This window comes from Pygocentrus nattereri, chromosome 4 (genome assembly GCF_015220715.1).
Source record: "Pygocentrus nattereri isolate fPygNat1 chromosome 4, fPygNat1.pri, whole genome shotgun sequence".
Lineage (NCBI taxonomy): Eukaryota > Metazoa > Chordata > Actinopteri > Characiformes > Serrasalmidae > Pygocentrus > Pygocentrus nattereri.
Genome location: NC_051214.1, coordinates 38628849 through 38653299, shown reverse-complemented (window position 1 = coordinate 38653299; position 24451 = coordinate 38628849). Strand labels below are relative to the sequence as shown.

General features: G+C 38.8%; 1 protein-coding gene across 4 annotated transcripts in view; it reads right to left on the bottom strand.

The window, feature by feature from the left end:
* Positions 1-1511: 1511 nt before the first annotated feature.
* Positions 1512-24451, bottom strand: part of kif26aa (kinesin family member 26Aa) — a 119020-nt gene continuing 96080 nt past the window's right edge. For 3 of the 4 annotated variants that reach the window (XM_037537957.1, XM_037537958.1, XM_017692601.2), the window contains 10 exons: positions 23596-23689; positions 20362-20624; positions 19990-20173; positions 17985-18144; positions 17381-17543; positions 13787-16835; positions 12809-13002; positions 10187-10207; positions 8862-9012; positions 1512-4932 (listed from right to left, as the gene is read on the bottom strand). In XM_037537957.1, the coding sequence (XP_037393854.1) occupies positions 4763-4932; positions 8862-9012; positions 10187-10207; positions 12809-13002; positions 13787-16835; positions 17381-17543; positions 17985-18144; positions 19990-20173; positions 20362-20624; positions 23596-23689 (4449 nt within the window). In that variant the 3' untranslated portion in view covers positions 1512-4762. The remainder of the gene's footprint in view (positions 4933-8861; positions 9013-10186; positions 10208-12808; positions 13003-13786; positions 16836-17380; positions 17544-17984; positions 18145-19989; positions 20174-20361; positions 20625-23595; positions 23690-24451) is intronic. The other variant, XM_037537959.1, reaches the window with a different exon arrangement.

Sequence of the window (24451 nt, the reverse complement as noted above, 5' to 3'; positions counted from 1 at the left end):
CTGCCTCTTGTACATACTATGCTCTTTAATATTATGAGTTTAATAAGTACTCTTACCTTGTCCATACACTGGCTACTTTATCAGAAACATCTACCCTCAAGGTGCATTTTCTAGGTTGTAGGCCATCTGTTGCAGCAAAATCTATCAGCGCTCTCCACCCCATGCATCAATACAAAAGGACCACATAGGACCAAATATTATTCGAGTGGTGGGCTAATCTCAGCACAGCAAAAACACCAACATTGGCATAGCAGTGTGTGATACAAGCTGAGGTTTTTACACATCAGTGAGACTGCTGGTTTAAAAATATCCTACCAGCCAAATAAATCCAGCCAACAGTGGCCCTGTGGTCAGAAACTGACCATGCAATGAAAGACTAGGATAGATACCTGTGCATTGAAAAGCTGAGCTCATTGAATACTTACAAGATGAACCAACTAGGTAGGCATTTCATAAAGTTGCCAGGAAAGGTATTATTTGCCTGTATACATTGGACACTAGGTTATCCTAAAACTATCACTGCGCTTCAGGCAGGAACGACCATATTATGTATCATGACAACAGCACAGAGGTTATGCACAGAAGTTATAAATGTTTTCTTTTCTGTTTTCACTAAGGCAAGTGTGGGGAACAAGATCTGTATCTCATTGCATATGCTGTACAAAGAAAAAACAATCATTTTTCAGAAAATAAGAGAATCTGCAGCAAAATAAGATCACCTTTTTCAGCCTTTAGTGTGTCCACTATTTGCCTTTATTACAGCTTGCTTTCAGTTTTTCTAAGAAATTTGCAGGATATTTTTACACACCTCCAAAGTCGATCTTAGAACTTGGTTACATTTTATGCCATTTTATGTTATCCCAAACATTTTCAATGATTTCGGTGTTCTAGTGCAAATTTCCTTTTCTCAGTAAGGGCTTTTTGACAGCTATACATTCTTACAGGATGGACTGAAATGCTTTGTTTTTTTTTTTCAGATCTGAAGTAAGAGGGGAGTTTAATTTTCATCTCTCTCTCAATGAAAAAGTCTTAAGTACTGTTTATCTGATGAGGATAGTTTTGGTGGTTGCTAGGTTATGGACAGTTGATAGAAGTCTCAGTTTCTGAGTTTGTTTAGGCAAGAGTATGTAGTTTATGAAAATGTGTGTCTCTTTGAAGGAGAACAAAATGTCATTGACAGCTTTAGGAGCAGCTTTTGTTGAGAGGACACAACTTTAGCTGGTTTTCAGATTGGAAGGATGGATAAGTTAAAGTTACAGTAGAGTGCATAAAGGTAAAGTGTAAATGAACTCAATACTGACAGATTTGATTTTATACTTTTGTGGGAAGTATACCTGTCTGTCGGTTTTCACTGGGAATTGGATAAACAAAAGGGTGGTCTCTGACTTTTGCACAGTACTGTAAGTGCAGAGTGTGACTATAATGACTATAAACATTACAGAATGTCATAAATAAATACATTCTTACAGTGAACTATAAAGAGGAAAATCATTTTTATTTATAAGCATGTGTTGATGCAAACTGATGAGACTGTACATGGTTTTACAAAGCATTAGAAAACTGTACAATATAAAGCTGACGGAAAATGTTACAGATCTGTAAAAAACTCTTAAAATGATTGGAAAGAAGTAAATCATTAGTAAAAATCATAAAAAAAATTGGGCAAGAAACTCATGCACCAGTGTTAAAGAGCCTGAGTCTCTTCTTGGAGAGAAATGAAGGATTAATTCACTTGTAAATGATTTTTAATGTCAGATTCCAAGTCAAACATTTGCAAATCCTTTAAGGTAATTCCTTCCTTTATGAAAAATGACGACTACATTTCACTTTAGAAATACTTTTTTTTTTTCTCAACATAATCACAGAAACGGATTTTGTTCATGCCACTGTTTGAGCTCCACCATTCAAAGATGAAGATGCTACTCTGATCTGAGTGAGACTGTAAGACTAATGTCTAATACAGGCAGATGTTACACACTGCTACACGGCCCCAGTGCAGAAAAAACAAACTGGTATGAATTTTTTGTCTGAAACACGTTAATAAAGATCATGTCTAACGCTTGGGAGTACAGGCACCAGTCTCCATTTGCAGCAGTGATTTGCCTGGTTCTCTACAATACAACCTGGAATGATGGATTCAATGAAGTACATCCGCCTATTTTTATGTAGTGGTGCTGTCTCAGGTTTATCATTTCCACATCGCCAGAGGGGGCGTAGAAAATATTCAGCACTTATATGTGATAAAACAAAATTGTTGCATGAGTTAGAGAAAAAAAAACATACACGCTTATGCACACACACACACCAGGAGTCCTGAGAAGTGTTAGAGAAAGGCTCTGATTGATGATTTATTTCTGTCTGCGTTCTGCTGTATTACATTACACAGTGCTGGCCCAGGACTGCAGAGCTTGCATGTTTAAAGCAGTTCAGTGTTTCTGAGCCTAATCTCTATCTAATCTCTAGTTGCTGTATCCCTCTTATACCATCGATTACCACAGAGAGTAATATTCAATATTTTTCCCTGCACTTAGAGAATAACTGAAAGCCATTTGACTTGAAAGTCATTTGTTATAGAAGCCAATGGGAAGATGCTGAATTCTGTGAATACGCATTTAAAATGTGACTGTTTAAAGCTGTGCTCAGCCTGGACTGTTTCCTCACTATTTGCTTTGCTCAGGTGGAGCAAAAATGAAACAATCACTGGTGGTCTTGATGTGATGTTTTGGTGGGATCTTGTAGTTTGGTGAACAGCTAACTTTAACTAGGGAACTCCTTGTTTTCTTTGAACTGTCAAGGACAAGCAGTTTTTTCCAGAGACCACAGCTGGCTTCACTTGGCTCAAGCTTCCAGGATTTGCAAATTTATGAGGTTTATATATTTTTTTATTGTTAATGCTCAGTGCAACTGCAAAGACAAATGTGACCCATATTGTGAAAAACCTTTTTTTTTAAAAAAGGATGAGATGTAGTAGGTGGTATTAAAAAATTTGTAGCTTCAGAACATGACATTCACTTCCCAGTCCATACAGTCCCTATATGGGAAGAAAGCTGCAAAAACGTTGTTGAAGTTATCGTTATAATGATACCACAAAAACAAACACATTATATTTGTTGATTAAGTCTACAGCAATTGAGTTCCACCCATTCACACTAAAGTTATACAGAGCCCAGAGTTAAGCACAATACAGGGCAATCAATCAGAACAAAGGTCATTTACATATATGAGTCTTAAAGGCACAGTAATAAAAACAGTCTGTTTAATTGTAAGGATGAAGAGAGGCTGGAAATTTCATGTAAAAATGATTTACGATTTACAACAAACGTGATGAACCTCAGGGGAAAAGATACAAGAAAAAATATGGTATATGGGACCTTTTAGATGTTGGAATTTCTTTTTAAATGTTTTACATCTGTTCTTATGGTGTTTTATGCATTTGTCAAACACTGTAAATACATTTAAAAAGAAATTCTGGTATCTGTGCATTATCAGGCAGTAACCTACTATACTAAATGTATTACCAAATTCTTCTATATGGAAAACTAGTCCTATCGCTGAAAAAACAAAACACACAGATTTATAGCTTAATTTGCTTTTGACTGAAGAATCTATGAGATCTAAGTGTTCTACAGAAGTAGCTTTGTGTTTTGTATTAATGTTTAATGTTTATTAATGCTCAGCAACAGCCCACTGGTTTCTTTTGTAAGTGCATTTTGAATCAGTGGGAGTTCTGTTAAAGGAAAAGGATCAAAATTACTGTGAGTGGTAACAGACTGTATGTTACAGATGTAGCAGACAGAGATTAGGTGGAAAAACACTGGAGAATTCCTTTAAAAGCCAAAGAGTGTGCTTGTTTCATCCTCCAACACGTGCTGTTACATGTGTGGCAAGCAGTAACATCAGGTATTCTTTTCTTTAGATTGCATAAAAACACAAAACATATCCAAACAGCAGATCTAATATCAACCCATGTGAACACAGTTCTGGTCACTCACTCATACAACACACACAGGCAACTTGCAAACAAACACAGTTATACCACCTATAGATGGTTTAGTGGTTCAGTGTTAGCTCATCAAGTACAAGTTTTGGCGAAGGCTGGTGGGTAAATCAAAAAAGCCCAGTCAATAATACAGGATGTTCTTGCATGATGTTTGAGAACTTAAGAAAGGATAAGAAAGGTGAGCAGCTCCACAGGAGGTCATTAAAACAATAATTTAAAAAGGCAAACATTTTTTTGGAATGGCAATAAATTACCTTATTGCTTTTTTTCTATACATTTTGACTTTTATTATCTAAAATGTTATTAATTTTACATACTGTGAAATAATATAAATACAGTATACACTACATTACAATGCAAAATACTTTGTGTATATTGTTTCCCAAAGGAATATGATAAGGGATTTGCTCAGGTTCAGTGGGCTTAACACTAGCACCAGTCAGAAAAGACATACTCCTTGGGTTTGCTCAGATCAAGGCACTTTCTGGTAACATAAATGACTCTTTCCCCCTCTTATTCCCTTGTTTTCTTGTTGTCTTTACTTCTCTGCACTCTACAGAGCCAGGAACCTTGTTTTTTTGTTGTTTATTTCCACTGTGTTGATCAGAGCAGGAGCCGGTCCAGACTCCCCAAAGAACAAACCATCTTTGCCACAGGACGACATGCAGCATGACATGTTTTGTCCAGTCCCAGGTTCATCTCTCTACAAGATCTTATAAGAGAGCAAAAGGGAACCGATATGCCGCTCTTCTCCTTTCTCACTCACACTTCCATCTCCTGTCCTGGGGATGTTGGGGCCATAATATCGAAGCAGGTCTCCATCATGACGCGAGACTTGCACAGGTTTACGCAAAACTCCAGCTCGCCTGTGGCCTGAGCCAAAGCCTCTAGGTAGTCCTGGGAGTCCTGGTCCAGATCTGGGTCTACATCAACTGAAGGGAAGGGAGGAGAACAAAGAATGTGAGATAGGACCAAAATTAGGACAGAATATCTAAGCTATATACAGGTGTTCCTGTAGCAGGACTGTTGGGTTATTGTATTAATTCTCAGAAAGCGCACACACAAGCATCCACATAACACGTATATCTTTCCTGCTCTGCTGAACACTTTAGGTGGTCCTGGAGTCCTACTTTATGCATTTTAATAGGTTGTTGCAGGGAAAACAATACAACATGCAAGGCAGCTGAACTCTAAGGGTTTGAGAATCACTGGTTGAGACAAAAGTACCTCCTAAATACAAATATGTTAACCCCAAAGGGCTTTAAGTGGCTCCACATTCAATTCCTCACTCTCATAGCTACAGTAGATTATTTTCAAAGTAGTTTCTAAACAATTCATAGTAGTTAAGGTTTTTAGTAGTTGATTCAGAGTCAAGACTGAGACTTTGTAATTGTGAGTGAGAGTCTAGACAGAGACTTTTTGGTAGTCGATTCAAAGTCAAGACTAGACTTTATAGTTGTCGAGTCAGAGTCAAGACCAAGACTTTTTGCAGTCGATTCAAAATCAAGACAGAGACTTATTAGTAGTTGATTGGGAATCAAGAATGAGGCTTTTTTAGTAATCAATTCAATGTCAACACCGAGACTTAGCGGTTGATTCAGAATCAAAAACGAGGCTTTGTAGTGGCTGAATCAGAGTCTAGACCAACACTTTATAGTAGTCAAATCAGTGTCCAGCCTGAGATTTTGCAGTAGATGAGTACTAGTCAAGACCCAGACTTTGTGTTAAGCGAGTCAAGACCATGACTTTAAAGTAGAGGAGTCCTAGACAAAAATAAGACTTTGTAGTAGTTGAGTCAGAATCAAGATGGAGACCAGGAGTGGTGAGTCTGAGATGTATTATTAAATGAAAACATAGTAATAATAACACCGATCTGCCCTCAGGAGATGTTTGAATGTTGGAAGCAATGAACATCAGCATCCATATAAACAAATGACTGTTTTATTCTGCTTGAAGGTTTGCTGATATTCAATAATCTAGATAAAATGTTCAGTTTCCAGTGACCTCAAATGGACAGACTGAACTTGGTTGGTCTCAAGAGCAATTTCTGCAGAACGAACTCTCACACATATACACACATGTACAAACATCTTTCACTCCTGTTCTTACACTCACTTTCTCTCTCCATTTTCCAAGAGCCATTTCAATGATTCTTTATTAAAGAACATTCTAGCTTTCTTTGTGTTTGCTGCTACCTCCCCTTTTCCTCTAAGTTTGAAGGAATGCTTCTGAAAGGGGCAGATAATCAAGCCACAGAGACCTACAGCCCCGTAGGCTGTTGGTTATGTCGCAACAAAGTATGTAACATTAATCACATTTTCCGAAAATATTTATTTTCCGCAGCTTGAAAACAACCTAGAGGTTCTGAATTTGTCAGTGAGCATTAAGAAATACATTAACCTGTGCAGCTGATTGCACTGCTATGGAGAGTTCTTAGGAAAAAGCTTTTGGCTAGAGGTACAACTGTCCATAAATATCCCCTGATTGTGCTGCAGCTGTGGCATTAATGCTAAGAAGACTCAGCCTTTCAGTGGCTTGTCTTTTGTGTTGGCTGTAGCTGTGTTCCCAAAGCTAGCCTGCAGTACATGTGGGGTGCATTTCTAAATTGCTATGTCATATGTGGCTGTGATAATCAGAAGGATTCTCCGAATATAGCTGTGAACTGAAGCCTGCATTCTGAAAACTCATGGTCTTCTGTCATGTAAAGTTCAAGAACTAAGAGCTACTCAATTTGCACTACATTTTTAAAAGGGCACTCTGTAAAAATGCAACCATAGCTATTTTGTTGTAAACATGTCTTTAGGTGCTACAGTTTTTTTTTTTTTGTTTTTTTTTTGAAAAACGACAAGTTCTTTGGTTCAGATACTTGATGGCAGGTTGTTTTTCCACCAGCCGGCTAATGCAGACAGAAGCCAATCCTGCTAGGAAGCCAGATGAAATGTCTGTATTTGTAAGCCTCTACATCAATGGCTATGATAGCAAACTGGATAACTTTTTATAGTGGATGGAATTCCCAAAATATGCAAAACTCTGAATGAACCAATGAGGCAGAGGGATACAATGTTGGGATGAAGAATATTATACAACAATTCATGTATTAAAGGCCAGTTTTACACCTGAAGCTTGTGACATGTAGAGTGTAAAATAAGGTGTGTTAGTACTCTGTTGTTATCTGTTTTTAGAGGGTGTAAAGTGATTGCAGGGTATAAAATGTGTCTGCTTACAGAGAGTCTTTTGTATGCAACATAGCATTTAATTACAAGCAAATGGATTTTACTATCATTCTCATAAACAGTATTTTCTCCATCAAATTCTGTGCACCAACTCTTGTGGTGATGTGAGAAAGCTGACCCCTCTGTTTTGCATTATGTAATACAAATGAGGATCCTCCATAGGACATTGCAAATGAAGACCCACCTTTCTGAACTGAAACTAAGCTTTTGGTACTTGTTTTGGCTTGTGTCTTGCATTTATTGGATCATTAAACATTAACACTGGTTTAGCTAATAACAATTAAATTAAGATAAAAATACAATAATAATACAAATCAATAGATTTATTTACAAGGTAGTAGTTCAAAAAACAAAATGAGTCAAACAAAAGAGATGAAGTTATGATGCAGTCATTTGGAATTCTTAGCAATTTCCTAGCAAAAATATTTTCTTGCTAATTTGCTATTCTTATTACATCAGCACCCTTTAGTAAATTCACATGCACCAAGATCAGAAACTCTGATTATTGTTATATATGATTATATGATTATGAGTTTATTGCTGGAAAGAAGACTATTAGCCTACACAGCACTAAACAGTGCTTAAAGACATTTGCGCTCCCTTTGCATTTTTGCCTGATCAACACTGAAGCCAACATAAAGACATGCTAATACACCTTTTACACTATACAGTACTGCACTAAAGAAGAGACAGCCTAATCTTCTCAAGAGCTAACATGCTCACGAGTATCACATTACATCTCCCAAAGCAGCTCAATACCAGTAATTTTAGCATCTTTGCACAAAAATATAAACATATACACTGAAAAATGCAATGCACTCATGGGACTGTATGAATAAAATATTGTCACTGACACTTTATCATTTAAAACTGTCATCCTTTATTTTGCGTGAACATTTAATGGCAAATAGAAATCCAATGCAAGTTTCTGGAATAGGATCTTGCTACCTGTACTTAGAGTAAAAGAAAGTAAAGTAAAAATATAAGCATTTATATTTTAAGAAAAATATAATAATTTCTCCATCCTTGAGTTTTACTTTCTACCTCATCGCATCAATTTAATAATGTTCTATCACATTAAATGACATGATAGAGTAAGTGACATTATTTAAGCTGGTATATGTTGTTCTCTGCAGCCTTAACAGGGTGTCAACCATAATATGTCAATCATGTTACACAAAACAGAATTAAACCGTTTTTTTAATTTTAACTTTTTGTAAAATTGACAGAAAATCTATATAATTTACTGTTGAAAAAGTGACATTATATCTTTGAAAATCAGGAGCAGCTAGACTTTCATGATACAATCCACCCCTCCATCATAAATTCAGTATAATGGGTTTGAACTTAGTTATTAGACACAGAAATGACAAAATAGTTTGGGCGATAAGAGCAACATGTTATTGAAACTACAGAAGACAAAACAAATTTCCTACTAGTTCGTCCATTTGGCACTGACTTTTGGCATGACCCAATTCAACGCTTTACTCTTTTCAATATCTTTGGTCCAGCAGTTACATTACTACCCTGTACTTACTACTCACTACTGTAAAATAATAAGCACTAAGCAAAAAATTATTATCTAATTGCTGGACCAAAGTCCAAAGTACCAGAGTAAGGATACTCACACTCTCCCATCCACTTGGCGGGGTCCAGCATTAGCCGAGTCTTGGCGTCCTCTAGCTCTCTCTTCAGCCTCTCGTGCTTGGCCCGCAGCTCCCTGATCTGCTGCTGCCGTTTCTCCAACATCCTGAGGCGAGCGTTGAAGTACTGCAAGCCCTGCAGGGAGAGACAATGACGGGACAGCAGCTGAGCGATGACTGAGCTGTGCTTAGTGAACTGTACAACTCAGCATGTGTGCTGCTGATAAACTGCCAGGTAAAGCCTGGGGACCTGCGCCAGGCACCTGCCTGCTACTGAGGGCTCCACTGTGGGTGCAGGTTTCCAACACTGTAGCTTAAAGTAAATTGAGTCACGAGTAACCTGTGCGAGGTGCCAGTCCATTGGCCGGATTAATTAAGGCAGAGCTGGAAACAAAATTAGCCTAAGCTCTAGCTAGCCCTAAATCTCCTGAAGGGACGTTTGTTTAAAGGATTAAAAAGAGAGAACATGACCATGAGGAACAAGTTATTAGATCATTAAAAGCTAGAATAACAATACAGATTATCCTAACCCCTAACCTTTGTATCCTATCAGTGGAGCAAACACTGGAAATGTACTGTTTTTAATTCCTTTTACTGTTTTACTATTTACAGTCCTTTTTTCATTGTATTATGGATTAACACATTTTTACCTCACCATGCCACATTACCTTCCAAAAGACAGGGACTTTTATTCAGTTTTATATTTCTAAGAGGATGATATATAAGATGATCCACTTGCATAAAAGACGGGAGAGTCAAATGAAGGAAGACAATGTTGGAGAAGGTTGGAAAAGGTTATGGGCTGATAATGTCTTTGGTAGTACTTGTTAATTACATAATGATCAGAAAATGCAACCAACTTCTAAGACTAAACTTTGGAGGTGGAAAAATATCTCTGCAGATTTCTTTGAAAAACTGAAAAAATGACTTTTTGAAAAAATGGATTTCTCCTTTACCCTGATGGATGGATAGATGGATGGATGGATGGATAGACAGACAGACAGACAGACAGACAGACAGACAGACAGATAGACAGATAGATAGATAGATAGATAGATAGATAGATAGATAGATAGATAGATAGATAGACAGATCACTTTATTACTCCTATAGGGAAAACTGTCTATTATACCTTGTATGTAATGGCCGTTTTGACAGGAAATTAAATAAATGAAATGTGGTCTCTGACTTTTGCACAGTACTGTATGTGTGAACATTCTGGCCTCATACATTTTTAACTGCTTTGCAATTTCTGTGCACACTTGCTTTGTTAACTTTTGGGCCACATCCATCCACTCCAATAAACATACCTTTTCAACATCCTGAAATGGCTGACAGGAAATAGGAGGGAGGAAAGAGAGAGATGTTTGAGTATGCTAATGCACATATAACAGACACACAGAGATGAAGGCTCTGTCTCAGACACTCAAATAACATAAATGAGAATATTCTGCTGGTCATAAAACCACTCCTTCCCCCTCACACACACTCTCACTCATACACATGCACTGAGTAAAAAGCTCTTTTTTTGATTGTGAACTGCCAAGCTCTCAAAGATGAATTAGAGGTCGTGTTTTCTTAATTGAAAATAAATCATGGCACCTTTCGATGAAGTCAATGTCTTCTCCACACAACTGGTAGGGCATGGAGAGTCGGGCTTGTGGGAACGGTTAATGACCCGTGGCTATGCAGCACAGAACGAGCCATAAAGAGCCATCAGGCAGGCCGCAGATTGAGAGGCCACACCTCATTCATCACGGGACCCCTCCCTCACTCTGAGCTTTGGTACCAGCCTACCCAAGCTCCAGCTATCAGTCATATCCACATCAATTAGGAGCCATCAGTAATTGTTCCTGAAACAACCTCCCCTCCTGACAAATGCAAATGCCACACACTTGCGCAAATGAAGACAGAGAGAGGAATATTGGATACCATCACTGATGCTTGCGGTTTTTAATTAATGCCACGCTCAATTAGGAATGGTGAGTTGCACTGTCCTCTTCAAGCCATCACACTGTGATCGTACTGTGATCGCAATCGGACATCCTCAATAGAAGAAAGGATGAAAGCTTTCCATCTCACAAACCTGCACACCTCTGACCATACCCATGCTTGTTTGGGTCAATTTGATCTATTTTGAATTTTTACTGGAACTGTACAGCAAACCTAAAGATGAAAAAAAAAATTAAAATAATAATTTCTATTTAATTTAATTATTTTGTGTAATCATGATTAACCACATTTTATCTTATTTGTTCAAGTTTTATACCAACAAAGGATTTTAAATTAAAAAAAGTTTCTTTTGTTATAGCTATATGAGAGACTAAAATAATCTTCATCAAAATGTATTTAATAATTTAAATAATTCAATAATGTTATTTGTTATTGATAGAGTGAATTTTCATCACCAACATCTAGTGTGAGCAACAGTGGCTGCATGTTCCAGTTATTGAGTGTATATATCATATAGTTGTATGCAAAAGTTTAAACCTCCCCTAGCCAAATTATGCGTTTTCCTAAGAGGAAAAGATTCAACATCCTCTACAGACAGCACACTGCTAATTTTAGCTTCTATTTATTTGCTAGGTTAAACACATTTGAAAAAATGAAACATAACATAAAATTGGGTCATAACTTTTGCACAGACCACAATTTATTATTATTTTGCAACATGTTAAATTCAAATGAACAGTAATTGTGCATTAAAATGTGAGAAGAATGTTCTCTGTAGAGAATGTGTCAACTTTTCAACAAAACTGTAATTTAACAAAACTAAGTTCAAAACTAAGGGTGAGAAAACATTTGCATATGACTGCATATCATGTATATGGTTCCAATTTCATGCATACAACTTATGGATTCTTGTTATAGTGGAGTAGATGTGGGCAATATAGCATTTTACTATTATTTTATCATGTTGTGGATATTGCCAGCTCTAAAAGAACACTGATCAACTGCAATTTTTTTAATTTAAAAGACAGCACAAAAAGTCCTGCTGAAATACGTACATACAGAACAGTATGTGAAAAGCTAAATAAAAATGATTTTACTCGTAGTTTTGATGTGCATTGTACAAATGTCTTTAAGTACTGTGATATTGTGACATTTTGCCATATCGCCTACCCCTACCGTGGTGGCTTTCAAGGGGAACTGGTGCTTACCACTGTTTTTTTGTCAGTTTGCTGCTCATTGATTTGAGCACAGTCCAGTGTAGTCTGTTGAAGGTGCTGAAGGTTTTACTTTAAAAGCATTTAAGCCATGGTCTATTGGAATGAGAAGCCTAAAACCACAAATTCTATCACAGCAACATACAGTGCTCAAACAGCTGTGCTTCATCTTGCACTATTACAGATGGTTTGAAGGGTCACACTCGGAAAAATGTGTTTACTACTTTAAAAAAAGGTGATGTTATAAATATGTGTTGATGCATATTTAACATGTTTTAACATGCTAATGTTAACAGATCTAGTTTTTTTACTTGCAAATGTACATATTGTTTTCATGTCTGTTATTGTGGTATCACATTCTGACCTGAAAAGAAGTGCTCTCATTCTTTGCTTCCCTATATCAATCTCATTTAGACATAACCAGCAATGTCAAGGCAATGATCATATAAAACAACGATATGTAATAATCATTCCCTGAGCTTATCGTCATTCCTGGTTCTTTTCACTGGATGTGTTTACTTTAGATTTTCTATGTAGCAAAAGCAAATCACCGAAAGGATCCTTGGTAAATGACATGATTTGAACACACACAACATAATGAGACAGTAATTAGACCTCTGAGAGTGTATTAAGTGAGTAAGACATTTCAACAATAACTGCACAAACAAAACACTCAAACAGTATACTCTCAAGCTACACAAGTATCCTCTTCCTGGCAAACATTCATCATGCATGCAGATTCAGTAAAGGATAGAGTGCTCTCACCTCCGTGACCATGCCCTCCTTGCGCCTCTGAAGGCGTTCCACATCGTCTATCTCGTACACCTTAATCTCAAAGGCCTCCTTCAGGGTGCCTCCCAATGGAGGCAGGTCCACCCACTGGCCTGCAGCACCAGCCTTCCTGCCTAGTGAAGAAGTGTCTGGCAGGGGAGCAGGGATCAGTCGTCGCCGCTGCAGCCCTGGAGGGGTCAGACAGGGCAATGCTCTACATCTGGGCCGAAGACGCACACCAGGAATATCCAAGGGTTTGTAGGCATGCTTTTAAATATGTATGAGGCTTGATATACTGCATTTAAAGGTAGAGGTGATTTCAAAATAGCAGTCGACTCCAGCATGAGCCTAATAATGTATGCATTAAGGGCAAGAATGTATCTTCTGCATTTTACTCCAAAAGATGAATTACAGAGTTGTGCTCAAATCCCAGGGAAGTGAATGCCCCTTCAGATAGGCATTACAAAGACACATTATTTACTTCACAATGTCATGGCACTTGTGTTATACAAAGATTTGTGATAAGAATATGAACAGCCAGAAAAAGTCCATATGCAAACCGTGGAGTCATTCAAAGGAATGGGATTTCCCAGACATGCACCGTTATATTTTGAGCTGTTGAACATGGACATGGTGTTAAAGCACATATGCAATAAAGGGTTGATGTTGCATTTCAATGACACAATTCTGCAGAGAAAAAGTATGAAGTATGATGGTTTATCAGTAGTACTGTAGCTCTGCACACATTGTTAGATGAAGCAATCTAGACATAAGAAATGGATATGTCCTTGAAAGCATTAAGAAAAGTGCCAGGCTCCTAATCTCACCCTTATATCAAATAACCCAATGAAAGAAAGCACATCGGCATCAAGCAATGGCTGAATATTCCTGGTATCTAAGACAGACATCATTTCTTTGGAAAGTTCAGTTTAAAATGCATTAGCTCCTGGCTGCCTTGGAAATGAAACCTACCATTGGCTCTCTTTTTGGGAGACTTTGAGACCTTGGCTCGGCTGGAAGTAGACACACCGCTCTCACTCATGGAGTCATGGGCTGATGATGCACTGCCTGTAGTTTCACTGTCCCTGATCATGCTTTCATAGCCACTGCTGCCTCCACTGTGGTAGAAGAGTGCCGTGCGACCCATGGCTGGAGGAAGCTCACCACTGAGGACACTGCTGTTGTCACTGCCATGGCCACTGCTGTAGCGTTGAGGTCGCCGAGGAGCAGTGATCTTGCTGTAGGGTGAAGGCAAAGCAGCAGGCATTGAAAGATCACTGGGAGTGGAGCCAAAATCACTTGCCTGATCACCAGTTCCCTTGATGTGCTTCTTGGAGCTGCCTGATGCTAGCTCGCTAACACGGCTGTTAGCTGCACGAACAGCTTGTTTTGTGCCCATTATGGTACCTTTGCCTGGTTTGCCATTGGCACCAAGAACAGAACGACTTGGGGTTTTTCCAGTTGGAGGTAGACTTGCATTCCGTGCAGAAATAGATTTGGTGGAACTCAAAGCTTTAGAGACATTAGTAGACAAGGACTTTGTTTTTGTTCCATTGTTAGCAATAGCTCTAGGGGTTATACTGGCTTTGATTTGCCCCAACTTACTGACTCCAGAGTAAGTAGATGATGGAGGAGAAATCGGCAAAGATGTGGAACTGGTTACCCCAAGTCTAGGCACAGTCCTACTTGATTTTCCATTGCTGCCCAAGCTGGCACTACTGCTCTCTCTCAGTGTCCCTTGTTTGGATCTCACTGATGTTAAGCTGTCGCATCTTTCAAGAGACAAAAGACTGCCAAAATATCTTCCCGTGTCTCCTTTTGTTCCTCTTGTCTGAAGACTAGACCCTGCCTTTAAGCTGGATGATTTGAAGTTAAAAGATTCTCCTCTGAACTGAACATCAAAATCCTCCTCAGAGATTGATGCTTTGGAAGAGGAAGATCTCATCGCATCATTGCCCAATGATCTTAAGGCACTAGGGGACAGCAAAACCCGTGTCCTCTGGTCCAGGCTTGATTTCCGGAGTGGTGGGGCAGGAGGTGACATGCTGCCAGACTTTGGAAGCATGCTCCCTTTCTGGCCATTTGTTCTCTTCCCTAAAGATGAGAATTTCAAACTAGCACTTGTCTGTATGGTATCATGACCCCACTTGGTTTCTGTAGAGCTTTGGGGCACTGAGACCATGCCAAGCGTTGTGGCCCCTCGTCTGAGTTGAGGCATTCTGCTGAGACTCTCACCCTTCTTAACACTGGATTTCTCACAACCATCTACCACCCTCTGCGATGAGGAGGATATGGGTAGTTTGGGAGACCGTGGTACACTGTTGCTATTCCCACCCATTTTTCTGGAAGGAATTCCAGTCAAGGTGCTTTTAGATGGCTTGCCAGCAGAGATGAACTCTGTATTTCTTATGTCTGCCTGTCCACTAGTGTGCATCCACTGATCATCTGTCCTGTTTCCTTGCTGCTGCAACTCATGGCTACAGCTGCTTGTTGAAGCAACAGATGAGGTAGGTTTATTTTTTCTAGGGAGAGTAGAATAAGTAATGCCTGGAATCTGGGCAGATGAGCTCAGGGTACTTGACTTTACATGCTTTTGACCTCTAAGAGATGTTTTGGCAGTGTCATGAGGTGGAGGGCACTTTGTCACTTTCTCAGAGGTTACAGGTTCATAGTCCAACTCTGAAAAACATATTGCACTTTCACTGAAGGAGCTCTTTGTGCCTTGATGGGAGAAAGACTCCATACTTAAAACACCAGGTATGTCCATTGTTGATGTATTTTCAAGTCTTATGCCCATTCCCCTTGATAAAAGGCCTCTTGCTGAATGTGTGCCATCGGTACCAACATTTGTTTTGCTAGGCCAAGAGCCTTTGGACAATTGCACTGTGCTGTGTCCAGAGGAGAGCTCTTCTTTTGACCTTGCTTGGCTTATCCGTGCTCGGTCTATTTGGGCCGTGTAAGCATCAAACTCATCATTAATGCTGCTGATTATACTGACTGGACGAGAGCCAGAGGCTAAAGCCTGCAAGGAACAGTCACTGTTGAAGCTGATGATGCTAGAGGGTCGGCCATTGTCGGGAACGAGACCAGCGGGCAGCTCCTCTACCACAGTGAACACCAGTTCATCCTCTCCATTCAGCTCTACAGGCTGCTGAAGAGTGACAGTAGTCCTTAAAACATCTCTGTCTAGACATCTGCTTCTCAGAGCTGCTCGAAGGTGGCTCACCTCCAAGGGACTCCTACTAAGATGATGAGTTTGGTCAAGGACTGGGGAACCAGCATGCTCTCCTTGCCTAAGTGCTTGTTGGCTCATACCCACTGGAGGTGTTCTTGTGGCTAATCCACTATCAGTGGCCATATCCGAGGTTCTGTGTAGTGAAAGGGAGGCATGGGGTTTTTGTAAAGGTCCTTTGCTGAGGTAGACCTTCTCTCTTACAACTGGCTCAGAGTCTTGAGCTGAAGTTCTACTAGGCTCAGATACAGCTCCATCTGAGGCCAATTTGAAATGTTCCATGTGAGCAGACTTTTGGATGGATGATTTAAGTGTCTTGGGAGAGACTGGAGTCCCTTCTGTTACTTTTCCAGCTCCACTCTGAGCCTTAGGGGCTGTCTGGGGTGCTCTCCCTTCACCAGTAAAAGCAGATGTACTCTCACTTCCATCAATGCACTCCAGTCGCTCTTGTAGCTCTGCAAAAGTGTTACATTTCAAATGGTCTCCATCTGATTTAGGTGCCTCTTTTGCTCGTTTTTTGTTCAATGAGGGAATGATGGGAACAAAGGCAGGTGGGCCCTCATTATCGCTTAGTTCACGGTCAGAAATAGTGGCACCTCCAGGCCCCACATAGATGACCGTATCGCAGGAGTGCTCACTGCTAGAGGAGTAGTCCGGGTCGCTGGACAAAACTGTAGGGTGGTCTGGGTCTAGAGCCACTGTCCTGGGGTGGAAGGGTCTTAAATGAGCTGGTCGTCGGATTTGTCCCTCCTCACAAGAGCTCTCTCCTCCTGAGGAACTGGAGGTATACTGTAGGGCACAAACAAGATGAGAACATTAAAGGTGCTAAGTATCTCTTTCTTTATGTACAATCAATTTGCTGTATAATTACTTGTCAATATCAGGAAAGGTCAAAAGTGTACTCCAAACGCAAGACTAATATTAATGTCAATGCAATATATTCAATATACTGGCTTGTATTTTGGGCTCCCAAATGGCTTAACAGTCTATGAAATATTAATAAAAGCTGTCAAAGACTATATTTATAATGTTGGAAATAGGTATCTGTAATCTGAATGCCTGAATTATATTCTCTCTCTCAGGAGCAGAAACATTGAGTATCACTAGCACAACAGTGAGAAATTAATCCACAGATTAATTTGTAATTTTTCTTAGATTTATTCTTAGAAATCAGGAACACTTACAAGTAGTTGAATTGATAATTATCCTTTGTAGATCAACATATGCATTAATACTTTACCAACAAGAAATTATGTCTAAGTAATTAGAATAGTACTGTATGTATGTGAATAAAATCACACAAAATACAAAGACCAATGAAATGGCGATCATGCCTTGGATTTCTTCTTCCTCATGCGGTGGATGCGGGATGCTAGCTGAACAGTGGAGAGCGACTCAGTATAATTGGCCGGCGAATCAGAGATGTGGGCGATCATGGTGGTTCTGCAGTTGATGTTGCCCAGTGACTCCCTCAGCAGCATGGTGAGCTTGCTGTCCCTGAATAATACATCAAAAAAAATCCTTTCATTAGCCAAAAATGATACCAGACAGAGTAGAACCCTACCCTCTTTTCTCCAAGATCAGAGAAAAGAGATACTGGTCATGGATAAGGCACTACAGAAAATGAATGTTCTCCACTACTGATTTCCTCTTTTAACTCTAAGCATCTATGCTTGTCCAGTTGGGGAAAATGAACTGCTTTCTTCACCATTCCAAAACCACATCTTCTTCATTCAATAAATCTCTGGCTAACCAAATTCCTGTCAATAACATTTCACCTCTATCCATCTCCTATTCCTACAGCTCTCTTGCTCTTCCAAGTGGGGTAATTGGATTCATTGATCTGAGGAAAATGAGAACTGAATTCCCATATGCAGATCACTGTGCTCTATAGGTGCTCACCACACCTTATTGAGCTGTATGTTACAAAAGACATACCTGTATGGAACATGCTTGGCACCATTGGCCAAAGCAAGGATGACATTCCCCAGGGCAGCTAGTGATAGACACTGGCCCCCTCCTCCATCCCTCGTCCGGCTGAGGTCAGCTTCACAGCTACCCAGGTCCAGGAGATGCAGGCGACTCCGACCTCCAGACACTACAAGGGGAAAGATTAAAAGAGGTTTCAATACTTAGATGTCTAGAGGTATTCTAAATGTTTTGCTATACTAATAAAATGTAATTATGCAATTATTAAATAGTAATAAAGTAGTTAACTACATATATAGTCATTTTTGACAGGTCTGGACCCATAAAGCTAACTTTCTGGATGAAAAAATATAACAAAATATATAAACAATGGTTTAAAATGACACCCATTTCAAGAAAGATGTCAATGCTGCAATCTTAGCACTTAATTATTTTTAATTTAATTAATAAGTAAATCAGCGCACAGCAAACTAGCCCTTGTTAAATGAACACATTGAGGCAGAAGTGTAACAGTCTCAAATGCACAATGCAGAACAGCAATTCATTTAACTCTGGTGTCTTTACTGTCAAGAATAAAGTTGGATTATATTCCCATGTAGGCCACTATCCTAAAACCCAGTCAATATCATTAAAGGAGAGAGATGATGCATGTTTCACACAGAGGAGGAGACCATTAACCTTGCGTCAGCAAGATTTAGATAGTCAGGCACCCACACCAACAACCCTCCACAGAGCCGGGGAATGCAAACTAGCCTCTCACTCATGCCAAGCACTATAAACATCCCAGAAGAAGAGACTTTAACCTCATTATATATTGAAATTTATTCTGGCAGCGGTCAGTGCCTGGCCTGCACCCCAGCGACGGCAGTGAAATTCTAATGATAAGGAGAACATTGATAGACGAGCATGATATGTAGGCTGTACGTATAAATGAAACTCAACTAGCCCTATTTGTTTGCATTCTTGTACAGTCATTATCAGTAAGGTCACATTTGGCTAATTAATGTGTGAATGGAGGAAAAGATAACGGCTGTACAACTATGAACAAACAGCAATGGTTTCTTCAAGTTGAGAAATAATGATCTCTATGATAAAAAAGAAATCCCTATTTATTTGTGAGTGGAAATATTTCACATTAATTGTGAAATGTTTTCCGACACATTTTTAATTAACTTTTTTTTTTTTGATGTCAAGGCTTCTTTTGTCTGATGCTGTAAAGGCTGTGATGCACACTGTGTGTATTTACTTTTCTGAAGTTCTTACTGATTCTTAATGTTGTATAATTCTGTACAAATGTCAGAGAACACCCTTTTTTTATTTCATTTTGAGTCAAAACAGCAATCAAGGTCAGGTTTACACTGAAATAAGTGGTGCTTTGAATTAAAACATGTCTATAAAATGTGACCAAATTTGTCAAGTGGTGCACATGAATAAACTGTATTACGTGAACATAATAATTGCCAAAACAAATAAACTTAAAGAAAGCACTTGTGATGTAACATATTTTCTTTGCGTGGAATCTTTTTGCGAGATTTTTACAGAAAAAAAAGTTTTAGTTGGTCTTAGTTGGTTTAAAGAGTGTTTATAAAAATTAAAATGACCTCCAATTAACTTTTTTCCTGCACTCTTTCCAAACCTTGTAATAATGGCTGGAAAACAATTTTAATAAGCTATGAGCACAAAGAAGCTGTTTAATTTAAAGAAACAGTTTAAAGAAATTCCAAATAACAAAGACATAGAAGGTATTTTTGCTTCTTATGATCCAGGTCTGGACTCCGGGGTCCTTTCAGACCCATAGCATTCAGATTTCTCACAGTGGACAGAAATGCCTGTGGATTTTTTCAGATCTGAAGTGAATATGGAGATGGTGTACTTAATGGCCATGTTGACTGAAAAGTAAATAGATAAAGAATAGAATAAATTCAATGTATTAATATTAATTCGATTTCACAAAGCTAGATCTCTCTGCACATGTGTCTCAATCTCACACCACAAATAGCACATGAGGCCGTACTTCCACCCTTGGCGCTCTTCTCCATGCGGTACTGGGTGACATGTAGAGTGAAGAGCATGTGGGAGTTACGGCGCTGCTCCTCTTCACACTCAGATTTGCTGGTGCTCCGCGCTGCTAAAGCTGTGTCCAGGAAAAATGCAGCCCGTTCTGCAGAGCACGCCCGCAGCTCACTCTGATTCTGAAGCTGTACACAGAGAATAATCAATGAAATAAAGCATGAACTCTCAAAACATAATGCACTGAAAGCACTTGATTCAAATATGTCCATCATTTCCACATGAAAAAAATATATTACATCATCACAAAATTAAATATTATATTAGTTCACTGGCTTATACCAATAAACATCACATGAAAACATATAAGCAGTACCTGGGATCCAGAAACAGGGTCCTCTCTCAGGTAGACCTCCGCCCTCTGAGTGTCCTGGGACGTGCCTGGAGAGAAGTCAGCTAGAAGATCAGTCAGAACCTCCTCCCTGCCACTGATCTCCACTGCAGAAACGCGCACAGAGAACCGCACTCCAGCCTTCTCCTTCCGCTCTTCGATCAGCTTAAAGAGCCAGGAGATCGCACAGGGGGCCACGCCCAAACTCTGGGTGGAGCTGTCTTTGCCAATCATGGTGTAGGTTTTGCCTGTGCAGAACAGAGCAGTGATGAAGCTGAAAAGTCTAGCACTGAAGGAGAGATGCCTGTTAAAACCAATACACTTCAGAAGAGGGGATGCTGTGCCTTATGCCCAGACAGCTAATAACAGACTGTCTGCAAAACACAAAAGATACACTCAAAAAAAACGAGCCAGTGTGACTGTTTAACAAACTGAAAACACATCAACATGAACTCTTGATGTCTATACAGAACATAGCTGTTTCTGGCGTTTAGTCTGTAGTTCTGCTTTAATAGTGAGGGTATAGGAGACTTTATAATGTGCTTGCCATGCCCTTATTAAGCCTTATTAAGCTGCAGCTGGTAACTTGCTGCACATTACTACTTTATAAATAAATAACTAGAGCAAATTAAATCTTTTCCAGAGCTTTTGTCTTTATGTATTATACATCATAATCTTTTGGACAGCATTTAGATGTTTATATTATATTACTATAATGCCCTAACTTTATTTAACAAAACAACACAAAATCACAAGTGCAAAATAAGCCTAGAAATGAGAAATTTTAGATATATCAACTAGACTTTAGATGATTGAAAGATAATTTCATTTGCAAAGACACCATGTTTGGCAGCACTTATAGTAGGGTCCAGCAAAAGATGGATAATGCAAGTAGAAAGTGGCGTCTAGCTATGCTACAAACAACAAGGTAAAAAATCTTCACAACACACCGTTTCTCCTTCTGGGTCGTTGGGGTGCTAGAACCTATCCCAGATGTCCTTCATAACAAGCACTGTTAATAAATTTAGAAGAGCTTAAATAACCTACTTGCTGTGAGCTTTGGCTAGGACTCAGAACAGTGGGACAGCAGAGTCTTTATTTGAGGCAGAAGAACATGAGGAACTGATATTACATATTGCTAACTCTGATTGGTGCTTTGGCAGATCTGATATTTTACAAGTAATCCAACTCAAATCAAACAAAAGCAAATGACAGAAAAATCATTTCAATAATCTTTTAATAGAACAAAACAACAGTGATGGATAGAGAGATCAGATAGATATAGATCATATAAGATAAAGTCTCTCTATGCTGAGGTTGTTCATGTGATTTTTAGTGTATTTATATAATGATGCAAATAGAGCACAGGGCATCTTCATCACACTAACCAATTAGAAATGATGCTGTACTGAAGTAGAATGTAAGAAAGAGTAAGAAACCATAGCATGTTCTAACACACATAAATTAAGTGTCAATACATATTACACTCATTAAGTGTAAATGTAATAGGGATGTAATCGGATTGGTGATAATTAAAAAGATACAAAATGACAGAAGCCACTGCAATGAAGCAAAGAAAATAAGCACGCAAACTGACTGTGGAGGATTGGCGCTGCACAGCAGGAGGCAGACAGCCTCACAGTCAGGGGGTGAACAGAAGTGATAAGAAAGAAAGAGAGACTGGAGCTATTTCCAAACAACAAGCACGAAACTTCACACTCAACTCTCAGCATTACTAATTAAACCCATCATTAAATACACCCAGCTCACCTCATCTTAACGTGACTCATTCAGAAAAGAAAATGTGAGCAATGTGCTATCCTTCAGAGAGGATGGTTAGTAAGAGAGTGATGTTGAGGCTAAAAGCAATTACTGTCCAGGCTTTTTTTCAGTTATTATCTTAAAAATATTATTATTCAGTATCTGCTATGAATTATTCAGTAACTAACAGAAAAGGAAGCGTTTTTTAGAATACAAGTTTAAAGTCATTGTTTTTGTTAACTAAGTATTAAAATATGGCATATGTAGTTCAGAGTAAATAAATCAATAAATATGCTTGTAATTTGAGTATGCTTGAAGCAACACTTCCATGTCTATGTGTGAATATTTCAAACAGGTGTCAATTTTGTAAAACGTAAAGCCATCCCACTGTATTATTCTGTAGGTCAACTGGAGTGTTTTAAATATATACACTAAAATCAACTAAATCAAATCAAAAGAATGATCAGATGCCTCTATGCGCTCTACGTCTGATTCCCTTCTAAGATTTTTTTCCAATATGAAAACTGTTAACCTCTTAGAATCAAAGGTTTATTACATCCTAATGTTTATTATACAGTAACTACAGAGAAAACAATAAAACGTGGCTGAGTTAATGTAAGCAAAACCTGACTATTAGATTGACATCATTAAGCTGGGTGTACACTACACAACTTTTACAATTCACTCAAAAACAGATGGCATCACAGTCAGTCATTTACAGAATTTCTAATGTTTGGACAGAATAAGAATTAGAAATTAGACAGTGAGGCAATAAGTTCCAGCTACATAAAAAGCACTAAAACTCCTGGTAAAGCTAAAGTGGATCAGGTCTATTTGTGCCTTTTTGCACACACAAGAAGTGTAGTAAAAACACAAATTCGTCATGAATGTGAAGTTGAGAAATGTAAAATTACATTCTATTCTACAGCGAGAGCTGGAGAAATATTTCACCACAAACTGGCAGCTAACTTTAAAAAAAAATGTAAGCACGGGTGATAAAATCTCTTATTTGCCTTGTTTATCAAGCAGCTTCCCTTCATTTGCCTTTTTTCTCTTTCTTAGCTTTCTCATTGGCTGCTACTTGTGAAGTCGTAAGGATCAAACATGTTGGAAAACCTCAGGTCTCCAATCACTCCAGAGCTCCATCGGCTGGCTAGAGATTGATTTATTTCCCTTTGCACACTAACAGATCATCTGTGCCATCAATCACTTCAGATCAAGCTTCCCACCTGAAATTCATTTAAGGTTGTGAAAATGTATCGGAAACGGCAAATTGAGGTTAAAATGGGGCTAAACATCAGGTAGTGTTTGGCCAGCTTTAAGATATTAAAATAGATCTATTATCTGCTCAAACATGTAGAAATTAAAAAAAAAATGGGTTATTAGAATTTAAAGAGTTAGCATAACTCCAATACAAGTCAGATTAAAGAAGAGAAGCAAGGAGAGATGGGTGCTCACCGAGGTTGGCATGTCCGAAACAGAAGATGCAGCCATCTGCCCCATTGACCACAGACTGAATGACCTCAGCCACAGTACCTGAACACACCTCTGCCTGCAGAGACAAAGAGCACAGAAATAACACACATCATTAAAAAGCTCACTGTAAAATAATTGGCAATGGGCCAAAACTCTAGGTCTAAATGGATACAGTCCTGAGCAAAGGTCAGAGGCCACCCTTCATTATTTAATATTCAGTCAAAATCAACTGCAGTGATAACTAAGTGCAAGCTCATTCATTTTTCAGGAGATGTATCTGAGGATGTAAAATGTAAGATAATCGTTCTGTATAAGGAAGAGGAAAATAAGTGAAAAATTAAGGGCAACACTTTATTTGGATGATCCACTGTAGATGCTCAGTCAATCGTTAACTAACATTCAACTAAATGTCTATTAAACGCAACTGAACTTGATGTTGTGTGTGAAAGGATTTATTAAATCGAACCCTAAACCTAACCCTAACCTTAACCACAAGGCAAAACCTACACCTACTCCTAGACCTAACCCTAACCTTAACCACAAGGCAAAACCTACACCTACTCCTAGACCTAACCCTAACCTTAACCTTGTTGATAATCAACTGAGTATCATCAGAAAGCTTGTTATTAATTTATACAGCTGTGGATCATCGATAGGGGACCGTCCAAATAACACATGACCGACTTAAGTTTCTAAAACTGCAGTACAAAAAATATTTAAAGATGTACATAAATTTGGACAACTAATTCAACAGCTGTGCTGCCTTATTATTCTAACGACTGGTAGACCACCTATCATCTGTGCACAATTCTCCTAATGACTGGTAGACCACCAAAAC